We start from the raw sequence: 17,485 nt of genomic DNA, 5'->3' as shown, positions 1-17,485 counted from the left end.
TCATTTGTCTCCACTGAAGCTAAATCCTCCTTGTGGGAAAAGCCCAGCTGGGACCCAGACTCTTCTTCCTTCCACCAGCTCCCAACCCAGCCAGGTTCAAAACTGAACAATGCAAAACTTCCCCCTGCACCGAGCCAGGTCTGGCCTCACCCTGCAGAGCTCAGGGCACCAACTGCCCAGGAAGTTCCATAAATGTCTCCAGTCTCAGAACAGCCCAACAAGCTGTGTAACCTGACAGTGGCCATAGGTAACTCTCTGGAGAAAAGAGCTCATCTGGAGCACGTCTCTCATTGGAAATTCCTCTGGGAGGCTGTCCTTCCCTTCCTCTTGTTTGCCAGGTTACACGCATAGTCAGTTCTCTTGTGCTCAATGAGCCACTTCAGAAGGCGTTTTCCTTGTTCAGGTGGGCAGCAGTTCTGCCTGCTGCCCATGAGGAGCAAGCTCAATTCAGCTTTGAGGAAATATAAAATATTTTGGAAAGAGACAGGCATGCTTCAACACCCCCAGAAAAATGAACATGTTCCAAGAATAGCAGAAAAAGGGGCTATAAAAGAACCCCTGACTGAGCCCTTAAAATTGATTTTTTTTTCAAAGAAGCCAGAGACGCACTTCAGCCACATTCCCTAAGAGACACAAGGACTGAAAAACTGCTGCTCTGAGTAAGCATTAGTGGACAGTCGTGGTGGGTTTCTCAAGCACTGTCTCTAGCATTTTTCCTTACCAGCATCACCTTTGTGTTTACCTTTTTGCTCCAGGGCAGCCTGGGTGCAGAGCAGCCGGGCACGGAGCCCCGCTGGGCTCTGGTTGTTGGCCATGGCCTCTTTCACCACGGTGTCAATGGACATGTGGGCAGCACCATAATACTGACACAGGCCTGCTGCTACCTCTGTCTTTCCTGAGAGAGAGAGGAGGACTGCTTGGTGACACTGGCACAGGAGGCACTACAGGGACAGGCCCTGGAAAAATCTCCAACAAGATTTAAAGGTTAAAAGGACAGTGGGAAAGCAAGTGTCCCTCCAGGGGAGGCCATGAGGGAGGCAGCTGCAGCGTGGATACAAACTCTGAATTCTAGAGCCAAGAGGATCATCTCCACCTCCCGTTCAGCTGAGGACTTGCCTTAAGCACCGTGGCCCACCAGGATGTGTTCCCCCTGCTCGTCCCTGTCCCTGCAGCCCCGGGCTGCAGCTCACGTACCTGCCCGGGGCGGCCCATGGACGATGACAACAATCCCTCGGTGGGGCTGCGCCTCGCGCCGCCACGAGGACGGGGCAGTGCCCGGGGGGCGCAGGACGGCCCGAGAGAAAGGAATCCCAGCCACCTTCGCCACGGACTCGGGATGGAATGTGATAGCTCTGTGACGTGCTGCAGTGCAAACCAGGGGGAAAAGTCAGCCTCCTGCCTACCTTTGATCATCACCATCCTCCCCATCTCCTCAGATCCCAGGAAAGAAGACTTGGTGAAAGCAACATGAGCTTGTTCTTTTGTTGCTAGGATGGCGCAAATAGAAAGAGCCAGTGATATTAGACCTGTCTGAAGAACTCATCCAATCCTAGTCTTTGTGGCTAAGGGACACAAGGGAATATCCTGATTATTTCCCCAGTCTATGGCAGGTGCTTGCTTTGGCTAAACCCAGGATTGGAAGAGGATGCCACAGCCCTTCAGCCAAGAGCTCCTCCACCAAGCTGGGGAACAGGCAGCTGCTAAAAGCATGGGCTTTCCCTGGAGAGCAAGGTGACAGAGAGTTCAGGGTGTATGGGCTGGACTCTCTGCTGTGACCACAGTCCAAACAGACACTGGCAAACCCTCCCTGTTTTTCTGACCTGCCGCTGCCTTGCCCATGGCCTTGGCCTCAGCCTCAGCCCTGGCCTTGAGCTCTGCCTTCAGCCACTTCTGTGCTTCATGATCCTCAGACTCCTCTGCCATCCGCAGGATCTGTGCACGTAGGGAAGAGAAACCATCCACAAGATTCCTTTTCTTGCCTTTCATCACACAGACTCAACAAACCTATTGTCTGTCTCCTCCCTTCCTCCCAACAACACAAACTATTTAGTTTAGGTCCTCCCACAGCATGTCAGCACACCTGGCTTTGCCCTGGGGATTGTCTCCATCTCCCTGGCACAAGCCTGGGAATGCTGGAGTGCTGTGGAGCTTGGGCAGCATGTACATGGACCTGCCTTCTCACCTTCTTCTCAAGGTACTGCTCATCAAAATTCAGGGCGTAAAACTCAATGGGGAAGTTGCATGGGTTCTTCACCACCACTGTGGCCTCCATCCCATCACTGTCCACCATCATCCATCCCATCTCTAGTTCTGGGGGGCTGAACTCCAACCGTGGCTCCAGACCTTGTCCTGAGAGGTACAGCTTGAAGTGATTGCTGCTCCCAAAAATGTTAAGCTCTAGCTCATTACTGTAAGACCTCTGTAAAGAGAAAAGTGCAGGAAACTCATCCATGAAGTCTCAGATGACAGGACCCCAAATACAATGCTTGCCCCAAGGCTGGGGTGTTATCAGTGTCTCCAAGGGAAATGGAAACCAGATATTTACTTATGCTAGGGAGTACAGCATCTGTAGTAGTCTGGGTCTGAGTAACTGGGATGAATGCTGGTGTGCACTGTAACTGGGTATTTGGGAATCAGATGGATGTACAGTGGACTGTCAGACATTTTCACCTAGTCATGCAGGAGTGCAATACTTATGGGAAGGGCCCTCAGGGTTACAGTGTCCAGACACAGTCCTGGCACTGCTGCATCAGGCAAACACCAGCTCCAGGAGAGGCAAATGAGCTCTTGCTGGCCAGAAATAAGGGTCATCTTCTCTGCTTAGTGTGTGGCTCTGGTCCAAGCCAGACACAAGATGGTTTCATTTCTTGAGCAATTAAAAGATCCCTGGGAGTGTGTGTGGGCACACAAGCACTTGTGTCCATGCTGGTACACACTGCCACTTTCCAAGACCCAGCAGCCACAGGCAAACCACTTTTGGAATGCTCCATCCTTTAAAAGTTGACTCCCCAGCTGCATGGGAATGTGCAGGCAGGCCAGAGCCCCAGGAACTGCTGGCAGCACCCTACTACAGGTGACTGTCCTGCCGTGCCCAGGAAGGTGGGTGGTGGCTGTTTGCTCTCTCAGTCCTGCAGCAGGATGAGCCATTCCAGGATTATCCTCTGTGAGTGGGCAGCTGCTCTGCACTGAGTGTCACAGCTGCAAATACAGCCAGGCAAGGGGCAGGCTGAGGGGAGTTGGGCACATCCCCCCATGTGCCAAGAGGCAGAGCCCTGGGGCTCTCTGTGCAAGCTCCCTGTGAGCATTTCAAAGCATATCTCACGGGAGTGCTCTGTGGGGTGAACTGAGCCACGCTGAGTACGGGGTTTGCAGAAAGCTCCCTGTGAAGGCAGAGCTCCTACCACACTCTCTGCACCAGGCCCTCATTTCCAGATAGCCCTGACAGGCCTCCTGGGCCGACACCCGCCAATCTCACCTCCTCCTTGGGTGTAAATTTGATTTTCAGATTCTGGCACCTTCCTGGATCAAGCGTTCCTTTGGAGGGCTTCACTTCAAAGGGACAGGGCTCATACTCCAGCGCCTGCTGCTTCTGACGAACGGCTGGTGTCATGTATTTGCAGTGATTGGTCTGGGCACAGAAACCAATTATGTGAGGTCTCCTCATGCTCTGAGACACTGACATGGTGCTGAGAGCACCCACAGCCAAACCAAGTGTGGACCCCATAGCCTACAGCAGGAGGGAAAACCTCACCCAGGGCGGGCAGATAGGGAACTACTGTCCTCAGAGGAGGAATGGGTGAAGATGGCAGAAAAGCAAAGCATCTGCTAATGGAACAGGTCCAGGCAAACCAGCCTTGATCTAGACCCTCAGAAGCTTCCTCAAACACGCTGTAGACCCAAGTGCTCAGGCAGCCACAGGAGCAGAAAGGGCAAGAGTCACTAAGAAAACCCAACCAAGAAGTTTCGTGTTCAATGTTGCCTGGGCTTTACCTTCTGAACAGGCTTGATGGACCATTTGCAGGGTACTCGGAACCAGTTGTAGAGGTGGACTGTCTCAACCTTGTACTGCCCAACAACGACGGCAGAGTAGTGCACAATGTTCTTGGACAGTTCGATTGACAGCTCAGACACAGTGGCATGAAGACGGATGTTATATGTGGGGCCTTTTGTCACCTGGAGAAGGACAGAGAATTCAGCGGAGGGTGCAGGTGACATCTGCTGCTGTGCCCAGCCTGCTGCCTGCCCCAAGAGCTGTGGTACCTCTATGGGCAGCACCACATCCACGTCACCCCGTGGCCGCCGGGCACTTTCAAAGCGCACGTCAAATGTCTTGATGTAGCTGTGGGGCAGGCCCTCCACCGTGTCCAGGTCCACGCTGAAACCTTGAAGAGATGAACACAAAGCAGCTGAGAGAACCAGAAATACAAAACGTGTCATAAGCACACTTAGGCCTTACAGGTGTCCTGGCTGAGAGGTCTGGCAAAAGCCCCATGCCCTGCTGTGACCTGGACAAAAACTTCAGAGTGCACCTAACACCCTTCAGACACAGCGAGCCACTGTGTGATGGAAGGGCAGCCTTGCCTCAAGGCCTCTTTTGGAAACCTCTTTTGATCCACCAGAGGATCTCACAGGCTGCTTCCTCAATAAAGGCTGAATACAAGTCCTGTGATAGTGTGAACTTCAAACAAAGCACTTCAAAAACACAGCAGACCCCACTGGTTGGCAAAGTAAGCCCATAGAGTGCCCAAAGAAACTCGATGCCCATGGGAGCCAAGGGTGGAGGATGCTGAGAGGTGACCAGGGTGATGGTCACCATTGGCCCCTGCACTGAAGCGTTAGGGCAGTCACAGGCAGGCCAGGTCCCTGGGCATGGCTGGCCAGGAGAGTTCTGCCTCTAAAGCTCTCAGCAGAGGCACTGAGAAGAAAAAGCTCAGAAACCTCCCCAGGTTCAATGGCTTAAGCTAATCTGTCTGACACCTCCTTCAAGCCCATAGGAAGTGTCTCCAGCACTGCTTACCTGTGTTCTCCAGGACAGATACATGGATCTGGAAGGACACTGGGATCTGCCCATGGTTGGTGATCTCCAGAGTGCTTCTCTCAGTGAAACCCTTACGGACAGTGCCCATGTCCAGGACATACTCGGGCAGCTCAACTCTGCAAGGAAGATTAAGGACAGTCCTTAAACCACAGCCTGGCTACACATCCAAGTGGATGGAGGATACAAATAAAGTGGCTATTTCTTTATTCACTGCTGTAAAAACTCAGCTCAAGCCCATGAAACCCATGGCCTAACCACCTGGCAATGACTTTGGGAAGTCAGGAGGAGTGCAGCTCCTAGGTTTTTTCAGCTACTAATGGTACCTGAAAATAAGTTTAAAATGGACACTGGCCACAGCTCCTCTGCCATGAAAACCCAGTGTAAGTGAGTATATTAGGTCTCCACCAGTCTCAATGAAACTGCTTAGCCTGGTGTACAGCCTGAGCCTGAAATTGCTTTGGGGCCTAGTAACAAGATTTGCCTGCACAGGAAATCTTCATTGCTCTGCAACCAGACCACACGATCTGTTCTGCAGAGCATCTTCTTCCTGAATTGAAGCTCCCGTGCTTGTGCTGCATCATGATGGTGCAAAGGGATGGACCAAGTCACCTAGATAAGCCCTGCCACCCCACCAGGGTTCAAGCCATCTGATGTTGGGTTTTAAAGGGTTTGCTGACACGTGCAGCTCCCTTCTCCTTTTGTTTAGTGGCTCTGTTGGTTGGAAGCAAGACCTCAGCTGGGAGTTGTCTCTTTCAGAGCTAGGCAGCAGGGACAGAATCTATGCTGTCTGGAAGGGCTAGAAGGTCTGCACTGGGTCCCCCAGCTCTAGGGACAGAACCCCACACCTGTGGGGAGCTGAGCAGTGCAAAGCTCAGCGTGGTGCTGGGGAAGGGAGGACACTCCGCTGCTCACATGCAGCGTGTCACAGCCACCAGGACCAGAGCCCATCTGGAGTCCAGGCTGTTCCCAGCTCTGCAGACACAGGGAGCTCTCAGGAGAAGGGGACATGGCTGGGTGTTCCCACCCAGGGGCACCTGGAGATGGGGATGGGAGTCCCTACTCACTTGACAAGGCTCTGGCACAGCTCCTTGTCAGGGAAGCTGCTCGTCGGGGGCTGGGACATGAACTGTTCCTGCAGCTCCACAGCAGCCTTCACTACCAGGTTCCTCACCATGTTTAACTGCAACTGAGTGTTTGTCTGAGGAAAGGGAAGACAGGGGCTGTTTAGCAAAGGTCCTTCCCAGGGTTTACACCTGAAAAAGGATCCCAGCCCACTCTTGTTGGGAGGGGGTGTGGGGTCCTCCTGTCTGGCTGCTCAGTGCCTGTGACACCTCCTGCTCTCTTAGCCAGGACCTCATCTCCAGGGAAGTAACTCCAGCATCTTTGCCTGCCCAGACACTGTTAGCAAAGCTGATCTGGCCAGACAGACAGACAAGCCAGGAACCTTCCAGAGCTCCAGATACTTGCCTGACCCCAGCCTGTACCAAGGCAGCTTGGACAGAAGCTGTCTTGAAAGGGGGACCAAGCTGGTGCCTATTGGAGATGAGCCCTGCCAGCACAGCCCCTGGGCACAACCAGGCAGCTGCTGTTAAGATCTGTAAATCTGGCAGGGCTTGGGCTGGGACCAACAAACTCCCCAGCAATGACCTGCATCTCCTTCAAAGCACCATCAACTCCATCCCTGGAGCATGGCCTTCAGGATCACTCCCTGGGGTAGCCAGGAAGCTGCTGCAGCCCCAGAGGAGACCATGACCAGCATAGCAGCCCTAGGGCCAATGCTGAGGTGACACAAGGTTGTCAGTGGGCAGGGAGGTCCCAGGTGCCATCAGGGCAGCAGGAGCTGCTGTGGGCTGCAAGGGTCTCAGGTGACATGGGGAGGGTGGCCTGTGCCAAACGGGGCTGCAGCTGTTCTTACTGCAGTGCCAGAGGCAAGCACGCTGGGCTGCAGGTCCTGAGTCTTCGGAATCAGACTCTTTGGAGTCTGAGCTTCTGCGGTCTGAGACTTCAAGGTCTCAGTCTTCAGGCTCTGAGTCTTCTTCCGAGCACCTGATTTACTCCTCTGACTGTGTTGTTGCAGCGGTTTTACGGGCTGTGTCAGAGGCTTCTCGTGTGTTTCATCTCCTGAAGGAAGAAAACATCCACAAAGAGAAGTGTGAGCAAAGTGCTAGTCCCACTGAAGCTGGGAAGTCCCTACCTCCCAACACTGGTTTCTTCCAGAAAGAAATCCCTCAAGCCATCTATGGAAAGTGGATGCTGCTGCTCCTCTCTGAATTCTCATGTTCGCTCCCACCCACCTCCCTTGCCACTGAGGAGCAGCTCATCCCCTGCAATGTCACACAAACCCAACCCTGCCACAAGCCTCTCTTAGAGCTTTCCCAAGCCTTTCACTCTAGCCATCATCCTTCAGGACCCTGCCAGATGAGCTGGCAGGCTCTGCAGGTTGGTTCCTGGGACAAAGTCCACATGGGATCCTCTGCTCAAGACTCATGAAGCAACCAGGGGGCTTGAGTTGGTCTGGGAGTCCTGCAACCCTCCAGGCTCGGTGGCGTTGGCATGAGCTGCCCTATGGGCCTATGGTAGGGAACAAAACCAGAGGGGCCCTTCCTGGGGGCAGACAGGCAGTGCCCACCTTTGATGTTCCAGGGCAGGTTCAAAGTGATCATGGGAAAGGATGCTTCTCCTTTCAGGCAGATCTTTTCTGGTTCCAGGTCACCCACTTTAAGATGGTAAGTCCTGCTGAAGGCTCCTGGTAATCCTGGCATGTAAGAGAATTCCAGCACTTGCTTCTCACCAGGTGCAATGGAGCCCTGCATGGACAGGAGAGGAGGGAGGGAATGCATCAGAGTGTTTGATGGGGATGGCTCAGGGGACAGACAGGCTGAGCAGACAGGTTCTCATCTAGAAGAAACCATCAGACCACATCACCTTAGTGATAAACATATTACAGTGTTGGCTTTCACAACTGTTAGAGTAAATACTATGTGTTTTATAATGTTGACTTTTGTAAAAGAAGTTTTGCTAAAGTTTAGAGTTCTTTTAATGCAAATGTTGTGTTGTGATACCAATGTTGGTGAAGAGTTGTTGTAGTATTAACACTTAACCAATGAAGGAATGGAAACCTGTTGAATGTGTAAAAAAGTTAACAAATTACCAGGACTAGGACAACTGCACATACTCCAAAAAGGTGAGAGGAGGAGGAACTATGTTAAAATATCTCAATATGTATAAGCATTTGTAGATATGGCTGATGCAATACCCAGGGTATATCAGGGCTGTTGCTGTGCTGACTGGTCTGTGCCTCTGGCTAAGCACCCAAGCCAAGCACCCAGTGCTGTTACTTCTGCTTTGTTGACTTTGTCCCCTTGGTCTCTTATTAAATTTTCTTTAAATTTTAACTGAGGAGTGGCCTTCATTTTTCACACCTTTTACCTTCCTTGTGCCCAAAGAGTCGAGCCTCTGACCCTGGGGTGCTGTGTGTCCTCCCCAGGGCTCATAAGGCTGCAGCCCCAGCACAGCCTGATGTGAGCACAGCTCTGCTGCTGATGGGGTTTGCCCTCTGCCAGCAAGAGCCCGCCTCATCAAAAAAAAGGCTCTTGTGTTGCCGCTGTGGAAGGGAAATCCCTGCACTGAGCAGGGCCAGCAGCTCCTCTCATCCCTTGCAGGAGGCAGGCATGAAGAAATGGAAAGCCAATCGGCTTCCTCTTCCCACTGCAAGGAGGGACAAAGGCAGGAGCGCTGCTTCGCCTCAAAGACTTCCAGACAGGACTGAGAAGCTTGGACAGTGGTGGGATGCTGCTGATTTTTCTCCAGCTCCTCCAGCCCCGCTGCTCCCTGGCTCCCTCACTGCCCCACAAAGGCGCTGCACAGCAACAAAGCTGGAAGAGGCAGGGAGCAGCAAGCCTACTAAGGGATATCTAGAAGGGGCTAGCAGCGGGCCTGTTGGCTAAAGGAGCAAGAAGTAAGAGGAAGAAGCTGAACCAAGGAGATCGAGAGAGGAAAGATGGGAGCCTTCTGCGACTGGAGGGGAAACAACTGGAAAGCGTATCAGCCATTTTCACCAATAAAGTGTTGCCAGCTGTTGCCAGCGGTTGCTGACGGTTGCAGACGGTGCTAACGGCTGACAACTGAGACTGAGTGTGCTTGTGGTCTCTGCTTTAATGTCGTGACCGCCTCGACTGCGACAGGATATGTGATCACACAGCCTGGGTAAGGTGACCCTCAGAAACGCTCCAGTGCCAGCACAGCCTGAGATCTCAGCCATCGGGGTGAGTGACTGTGAGCAACCAATTAAATTTTAAGTTATGCCACAACATGTTATAAATCCACTTTCTGACATGGGGTGAAAAATTACTATAGAGGCTGTAGACGTGCTGGGAGCCTTAACACATCGCACGCGTAAAGGAGATCGTTAGGAGGAAATGCAGACAGGCTCTGTGTCTGGGGGGCTGCAAGAGATTTCCCCCTTGGAGGCAGGCAGATCCCGAAGCCCGGGAAAATTTTGCCCGTCTGACCAACAGTCTTCCTAAAAGGGCTGAGTTAAGGGAGGAATCTTAGCATATACAAGCAGTTAACACTGCCAGGTTTTCCCCGCCATTTTTGCTTTTTGTTGGGCTTAGAGCACCCGGAGGGTCCGGCTCCCTGCAGAGCCACTTCTTCCCTGTCTGTCTACGCTGCTGTTGCCTCTTCCCCGCTCGCCACGGCAACCCAGTGCTCCTCTGCTTCCCCGAGGGAGCAGCCGCCGTGTCCCGACCGGGACAAACCGCGGCTGCTGAGCCCGGCCCGGCCCGGCCGCAGCCCGCGGGACAGCCAGGCCTGCTGCCGGCCCATGGAGCCGGGCCCGGTGCCGGCCGATGGAGCCGGGCCCCGCTGCCCGCCCATGGAGCCCGGCCCCGCTGCCGGCCGATCCAGCCCGGCCCCGCTGCCGGCCGATGGAGCCGGGCCCCGCTGCCGCTCGATAGAGCCGGGCCCCGCTGCCGGCCGATGGAGCCGGGCCCTGCTGCCGCCCGATCCAGCCCGGCCACGCTGCCGCCCGATCCAGCCCCTCACGCCGCGGCGGGCACGCACGCTGGTACGGTTGGCAGCACTTGCTCCATCTGCTGAGCAGGACCCGACACAGCGCCTCAGGGCTCTAGCAGTGACGCTCTGTCCCCGTCCTCTCTTTTCTCTGTCCGGTTCTTATTTTCTCTCTCACTCTTTTCTGTCCCCTTCTGGTCGGGACCATACCCTTTCTTTATCAAGAAACAGTTTTCAGATATAAGGCTGCGTTTGTGCCTTATTTTCATCTGAGAAATCTATCAAAAAGAATTCTCCTCTACTCCCCTTACAGCAGGACAGACAGCGACCAACACACCTGTGCCTCCCGCCGGTGTCGCCTCTGACAGCAGAGCCACCCACCAGCCAAGGCCATTGGGAAGTCTATCAGGTGAGCACTTGTTTGACCTTCTCTGCCCCCGGCAGAAATGGATTACAGCTCTGTCTCTCTCATGGCTGGGTTTGGGGTTTTCCCCTCCGACTTCCCCCGCCCCAGCTTTTTTCCTTTCACACTCTCCTGGGCCACCTGACACAGGGCTGGGCTCAGTCACTTGTGCTACTTACAGTGGTGGGGTTGACCAGAAACACACCAGGCAGACGCTGGTCTGCAGGGCTAGGGTTTAGCACCCAGTTGAATTCCATCTTGCCAGTGTTCTCCAGGGTGACATTGCTGTGATGAATTTCATTAAACAGCTGGAGAGAAGGCACAAGAGAGGGAAGTTACAGACCTGGGCCTGCTGCTGAGAATCTCCTTTCTCCCTCCTGGGTTTGAAAGCAGACACATCATGGGAGCAGGGACCAGGGAGGTGATAGGGGCACTTGGGAACCGGGGAACCCCCAGGCACAGGGCACCTGCACAGCACCAGGGAGCTCTGGCAGCACACAGAGCTGTGGTGACAACCACGTGAGGGCCAGCAATGAATGAACCAGGGGACACAGGCCCTCCTCTGCTCTCTGAGGGGTCACCAACAGCCAGGAGAAACAGAGACAGCACTGAGGCATTCCAGAAGAAAAGGCACCTGCATGCAAGTATTGGCAAGCAACATGGATGCAACAAGGGAGTCACCCAGGGCAACACAGACAGAGCCAGCAGCTGGGAATATCTGTGGGCTTTTGACTGGAAGAGAGTGAAGTGGGGATTATTCTGGGACAGTCTCTCCAACTGTAGTGACTGGAAGCCCAACTTCTTTCCTTGATCATTGTGTGGATTAAGCAAGAGCTTTAGACAAGAGCATCTCCTTGGAGGTCAGGCTTTAGGAGTGGACCAGCAGAGGGATGTCTCAGGGACACACCCCTAGAGCATCCCCACTGGGCCCCTGCCTGCCCCAGGAGGCAGTGTTAGGTACCCTGAAAAAGAGGCATTCCCAGCATTGTGGAGAGGGTGGGAGATGGCCATTTTAAAGCAGCTTGGATGCCAGATGTGTCCCTCAAAGGTTGGACTTCCAAGCCCCAGAGCCAACAAAGGGGCTGGGAAGGGCAGGGAGCCCTGGAGCGAGGTGGGCAGGAAGCCACCAAGGCAAGGAGCTGTGGCAGGGATGTGTGTGGTACCTGAGAGCCACAGTAGGTCTCCCGGGGGCTCACGGAGTAGCTGATGCATGAGGCCTCCCCAGTCAGCATCAGCTCGTAGGTGGGGCCTCCCTCCACGTGGCACAGCGCCGTGACGAAGGAGATGGTGTTGAAATGGCTACAGAAGGTGAAGGAGACCTGCTGGCTCTCTCCTGGCTGCAGCACACCTGACAGTGGCAGGATACTGAAAACCTGAAGGACAGGAGAGATTGAGGTGTTGCGCATGGAAATGGATGCAAAGAGCATCTTGGAGCAAAGTGCAGCTGTACCTGGAGGGGCCTATTCCACAAACACTGCCAGAATCACCCTCATCTCATCCTGCATCCATGCCACTGACCATTGCAGGGACCATGGGGAAAATCTCCCATACTCACGGATCAATGCATTAATTAATACACTACATGAAAGTAAATGTCTCCTGGCAGTAGAAATTCTCTCTGATGCACAACTTGCCTTTAAAAAGCATTTCTTACTGCTTTTAGCAAAGCAGAGTCAGAGCTCTTGGAGCTCTCAGAGTGAGAGCTCTTGGAGCTCAGGGAGCTCAGAGAAGAACTCCAGCCCAGCTCATCTGACTCCTGAGGCCTTTCCCCTTTCTCTCTGATATATATGGTGCGTTCTCAAGGTGCCTCAGCAAAAGCTCCTGCAAAAATTTCCTATGAGATGAGGTCCAGGGGGAGCAGTGCCCTCCATAGGCGCTGCACAGCATCCTTGGGCAGCCCTACAAGGTGTCCTGCACAGCCTCTCCAGCTACCAGTTGCTCCAGCAGCACTTTGTGATGGGCCTGCAGGGATGGGAGGCCCCTCTGTGGCCAATGCTGAGGGCCCCCAGTGGCACTGGGAGCTGCAGCCCTGCTTGCCACACTGACAGTGTGCAAGTGAGACAGATTCCCTCTTACCTCCTCCGTGGCCACGGGAGTGTGCAGTACATCCCTGGGGGGCATGGTTCCCACCAACTCTAGTGGGCTGTAATACCGTGGCACCTGAAAAACAAGCCATTTTCTATGCTGGGAGGAAGAGACAGCCACTTTGCAAAGTCCCACTTTGTAAGACAGCTTCAGGGCCAGCAGTGCAATAGCAGCTCTCTAGTGAAAGCAGGGACCTGGAAACAGGGAGTCTGGCTGCTTTGGGAAGAGGCTCCATGGAGATCAGGATCATCCCAACTTGTCTGGGAGGGAAGCTGGAGGTGTTACCATGATGATGCAGAGAAAAGCCTCATCTTACATTGGGAAGGAAACAAGGCAAAAAATCCCACACTCAACACAGATCTGTAGGATCTGAGTCAGCTTCTCCAAGGAAAACTCTCCTATTTCTCCCTCCCCCTCAGCCCATGTCCAGCCACTGGCCCTGCTGCCCAGCCCACTGTCAGGGCACAGCACAGCAGGGCAGCAAAAAGAGAGGTCAGCAGCACAAGCATGACCTGGTGCTGGCAGGCTGGGGAGGCAACACAAGCACTGTGTGTACAAGAAAATCTACCTCTGTTACTGAAGAGTGGGCAGAATCCTGCAATTCTTTCAGGGCTGTGGCTGGCTCCTGCACACTTCTAAACCTGAGGCGTCTCCTGAGAGATGATGCGGAAGGCAAACTGGTTCTCCTCTCCTTGGGTGGTCGGGGCTTGAATTTAGCTGAGCTAAGCTCGTATCTGGAATATAACATAACTATGAACAGGGAGCTGCAGTGGGAGGGAGGGAGGGAGGGAGGGAGGGACAGCTGCACCAGCAGCTCCTGGCCAGGATGCAGCCCCTGGCTGGGTGCTGGCTCGTTGAACTGAGAAATGGTTTGATCCAGCCCTTCCCAATCCAGGCTGGGGCAGGTCTGTTCTAAAGGCAGCCCAGGGATGGCACTGAGGTGCTGCAGCAGCTGCAACTGCTCGCATTGAGCAATTACAGAGGACAGGCATCAACACCTGGTGGGGATGCAAAAAGCACAGTGGGAGAGGAAAAGACAGAAAAGGCAGCAAAAAGGTGAGATTTGAGGCACCAAGGGGTAGAGCTGGCCACTGATGAGCCAGCACAGCCCCCACCCCCAGTGCCCAACACCAGAAACTGCAGCTCTACCAGGGATTTATCAGGAATGTTTCCCTAACAGTGTTGGGGGACTTGGTTGACATTTTCCAACACTCCCAGGTGACTCAGGTCACATCCCCCACTTTTAATTGAAGCAGGTGCTCAGGGTACCTCTGCTTGTGTTTCTATGCCACGTGAGGGACACAGTCAAATCGTGCCTGCCTGTCACCCTGCTGAGCTGCAAGTGCTCCCCACAGTCAACCACCTGGATGCTCCATTCCCAGACAGGCCTGTAATGAGCTGCTCCCCAAAGAATCACTGCCTTCAGCTTTGTAGCTTGTTATCTAAGGCTAGGTTTAATTTCTGGATGAGGTGCTCTCTCATTATAACCCTCAAGAGATCCCTAATCATCTATTCCACTGTCTTTAGTTTTAATGAATGGTTTGAGGCAACTTCCCAGGACCATGGTGCCCAGAGAATGACACTTTTCACTCTAAAGTATAAACTCTCTGGAAGGCAGGGATAGGAGATGATGTGACGAACGAGTCCTGCTGCCAAGCACTACAGAAGCCATAAGGGAAATGTTGCAGCGAGGAGAAATCAAAATGAGTAACAAGTGTCACAAAAAAAGAGAGTGAAGAATCCAAGATGTCCACTGAAAGCTGACCCCTGGGAAAGAAATCATCCTGGCAGTAAAGGAGTTGTCTCAGAAAAGAAGGAAAGGGAAGGCTGTTCAGCTGGCTGTTGAGCATCAGCCCAGGCACTAAGTAGCTCTTTGGCTGGTGTTGGGACTTTCTGGGCATCCTCCAGCACAGTGCAAAGGAGGAAGGCAAGGAGCAGAGAGCAGCTCCTGCAGAGAGGACCCATCCCAAAGCAGAGGGGCCAGAAAGGCCTCCAGCAGCACTGGGAGCTGGGACTGGGAGCCCTTCATCAAGGTGGACATGGCCTCAGGCCACAGAGGTCTGAGAAAGCAGCTTTCACCCCAGCTTTCCTTCCCAGGGGAAACCACTCTGGGGGCTATGCAGCATCAAACTGGTGGAAAACCTATTCCCTGAGCATCCAGCCTGAGCACAGCTGGTCGGTGTTATTTGCACCAGAAAAAGTCAGAAGCAGTCTGTCAGATCCCAGGCAAACAGCTTTGTTCTTTGCCAAGTACAAACAGGACACCAGCAAGAAGAGCTTCAAGGAGAGGGCAAAGGTGCACATACCTCAACCTGTAAACCTGGCTCTTGGAATGGAATGACCAGTGGTACTGGACGGGCAGTGGGCTGCAGTTGGTTATCTTCAGAGAACGCACTTCTTCAGTGCCAGCCACAATGCAGCCAAACTCCAGGGATCTGGACTGCATTTGGAGATTTGGGAAGTGCACTTCTCCCCGAAGGATGATACGCTCCACAAGAGGATGGCCCCTGACCATGTCTATCTTCAGAAGCTTCTCTGTTTTCCAGCTCTTAAAATCCAGTTTATAAGCTGGGTCGAATGCGATGTAGAGATGGCAGGTCTCCCCTACACCCACTCTCACAGGCTGCAAGGAGATGAGCAGTAATTAATCACCTGTGGGATGATGTCCCAAGGCCTGACAGCAGCAAACAGTAAATGCTCCAAGTGAGCCCAGCATGGGCTCCTCAGTTCATGGTTCATCTCTCTAAGCAGGGGTCTGACTGCAGGCACCACAGTCCAGCCCAGGATCCCTCAGGCTCCCGTTGCTGTGCTCAGCCCCAATCCAAAGGGGTGGCTGCTGGAGAGCTGGCATGCTTTCCAGGAGACACCTTTACTGCATGCCTTGCCCAGACCCAGCTGCCTGCTCCCTTCTCCCTGTGCCTTATTAAAGCCAGGATGGATCTTCTCAATTCAGATACTATTTTGATTCTTTCAGCAGCTCTGCTGATGCAGCTCAGGCCAGCCCACTGCTGATGCTACAAAATAAACTTCTTGACTCAAGGAGCTCCCAAGAGAAAGGCACCACAACATCCCTCCTCTTCAGATCCCACTGGAGGAGTCCAGGGCTGCTCACCTGGCCATCTGGGAGGGGCTGCTTCTCCTTATCACAGACCAGGAATGGCTGCTCCAAGCCCAGCATAAGGTCCAGTGGCAGCAGGCAGGTGTTTTTTATAGCCAAAGGCTGGTACTGCAGCCTCAGGACATCACTGGGTTTCTATAGAAACAGGAGAGAAGGAAAACCAGCCTCAACTAGCCATAGACGTCCTTCTCCTTCTGCTGCAGCTCACATTCTTCAGCCCAGAAGTGCATACATCTCTATTTACCCTTTCTATTTGTTTCTACCCTTCCAGGAGGTTTTTCCTGACAGCAGATGCTTTTCATGTTTAGAAACCACAGCATCATCTGGGGAACAGGGAAACACACCCATGTACAGATGAGGGAATAGGCTCCTGAGAGGAGGTGGCTGCTTGAACAAGATCTAAAGCAGAAAGTGAATCCAGACCATTTGTCTTCAGTTTTGTCTTTCTGTTGGGCAAAACAGCACTAGAGGATCTTCACTCACATGCAGTCATTTCTCACAACCTTATTGGCTCTAGCAGCCTCACAAAAGCCCGGGCTCTAAACCAGAGGCTTTGGGAAGCTGGTTCTGGAGGTACTGGTATCAAACAGGTGCTGTGCCATAGTATGCCATAAATCAGTTTGTGTGTGTGGCATTGAGCAGAACCCAGGCAGAATCAGGGAGAGCTGAAAAGCTCCTAAATTACATCTGAACTGCCTGTTCCAGGGGGGATTCTGTACTTCAGTTGAAGCCTGGGAAACCAGAGGAGAGGCCTGAAACTACAGAAACCAAAGGATGAAAGATCTTCTCTTTTTTAGACAACTTGCAGGAGAGGGAAAGGTGATGCTGGAGTTGGGGTCCAGAGACTAAAGGGCACCTGCTCTGCCTCAGTGTCATCACTGCAGTTGCAGGATGCCTGGGGGTCCTTTGAAGACTTAGGGAAATGCACAGAGCTGTACTATATAACTATACCATAAAGCATTCATGCCAATAGCAGAGAAGGCAAAGAGACATAGAAGGTGATGGGTTTTTCCTTGTCAGCCTGAGGAATTCACAGGAATCTCCATTTTTCCCAGCTTCCCTACAGTATCGGTGTACAGACATCACCATGCCTTGGAGCATCCTCCAAAACCTCTCTTTACAGTGAGCAGAGAAATTGGCATTTCTCTGGAAGTGGCCATGATCCCCCTTGGCAGTGCAGCTGTAACTGCAGTTTTACTTTGGGGAAATTAAATACCAGTCTCATCCCTAAAAGCATCTTCACTCACTTTACAGAGTGCCTCAGGAAGGGTAAAGAGGGGCTTTAACACAAGCACACACCCCCCTCAGCCATGCTGTTAAATGCCAGCATGCAATCCAGACTTACCTTGGTCACCTGGAAAGACAAGTGTCTGGCTGACAATTCTATAGAAGGGTGAATAAACTTGCAGGTAATGACTGTCTCCATTATCTTCTCAGTCCTGCTGGTTGCCATACTGACAGCTTCACACATCACATAATCCTGCACCTCCTGCGTGCAAGAGTCACTTGTCACCAGTGGGTGGTGGCAGAGCATCCAGCAAATGCCCTCCACTGGCTCAGCACCCGCCACCCACCACAGGGTCCATAATTGCCACAGAGTTATGGTCACTGCCCCCTTTTCTTCCAGTGATGCAGCTTATTTATTTTGTGCTCAATTGTCGGTAACACTGCACCCCAATACCCACAAAAGGCACTTGTGAGATAACTCCCTCCCTTCACAAGGCTTTTGTTTTACTCCATGCTTACCCCAGATAAATCACTTGGCACTTGTTTAATTCACTTTCTTTTTGGGCTTTTAGACTAAGTGTAACTTATTTCTCTGCCCTGC

At 53.0% G+C, this 17,485-nt stretch overlaps 1 protein-coding gene across 1 annotated transcript in view; it reads right to left on the bottom strand.

The window, feature by feature from the left end:
• The window catches only part of LOC131089612 (hydrocephalus-inducing protein-like), a 65,012-nt gene that overhangs the window by 20,607 nt on the left and 26,920 nt on the right, over window positions 1–17,485 (bottom strand). The window contains exons 19-34 of the mRNA XM_058034437.1: window positions 17,003–17,146; window positions 15,652–15,792; window positions 14,846–15,162; window positions 12,531–12,564; window positions 11,618–11,827; window positions 10,634–10,762; window positions 7,668–7,845; window positions 6,954–7,159; window positions 6,103–6,236; window positions 5,018–5,154; window positions 4,261–4,382; window positions 3,991–4,173; window positions 3,476–3,628; window positions 2,183–2,419; window positions 1,821–1,932; window positions 1,195–1,362 (exon numbers count right to left, since the gene is read on the bottom strand). Coding sequence (XP_057890420.1) covers window positions 1,195–1,362; window positions 1,821–1,932; window positions 2,183–2,419; window positions 3,476–3,628; window positions 3,991–4,173; window positions 4,261–4,382; window positions 5,018–5,154; window positions 6,103–6,236; window positions 6,954–7,159; window positions 7,668–7,845; window positions 10,634–10,762; window positions 11,618–11,827; window positions 12,531–12,564; window positions 14,846–15,162; window positions 15,652–15,792; window positions 17,003–17,146 — 2,605 coding nt within the window. The remainder of the gene's footprint in view (window positions 1–1,194; window positions 1,363–1,820; window positions 1,933–2,182; window positions 2,420–3,475; window positions 3,629–3,990; window positions 4,174–4,260; window positions 4,383–5,017; window positions 5,155–6,102; window positions 6,237–6,953; window positions 7,160–7,667; window positions 7,846–10,633; window positions 10,763–11,617; window positions 11,828–12,530; window positions 12,565–14,845; window positions 15,163–15,651; window positions 15,793–17,002; window positions 17,147–17,485) is intronic.

This window comes from Melospiza georgiana, chromosome 14, assembly GCF_028018845.1.
Source record: "Melospiza georgiana isolate bMelGeo1 chromosome 14, bMelGeo1.pri, whole genome shotgun sequence".
In the NCBI taxonomy this organism is placed as follows: Eukaryota; Metazoa; Chordata; class Aves; order Passeriformes; family Passerellidae; genus Melospiza; species Melospiza georgiana.
The sequence above is the reverse complement of the archived record's forward strand: the minus strand, read 5'-3'. Positions and strand labels throughout refer to the sequence as shown.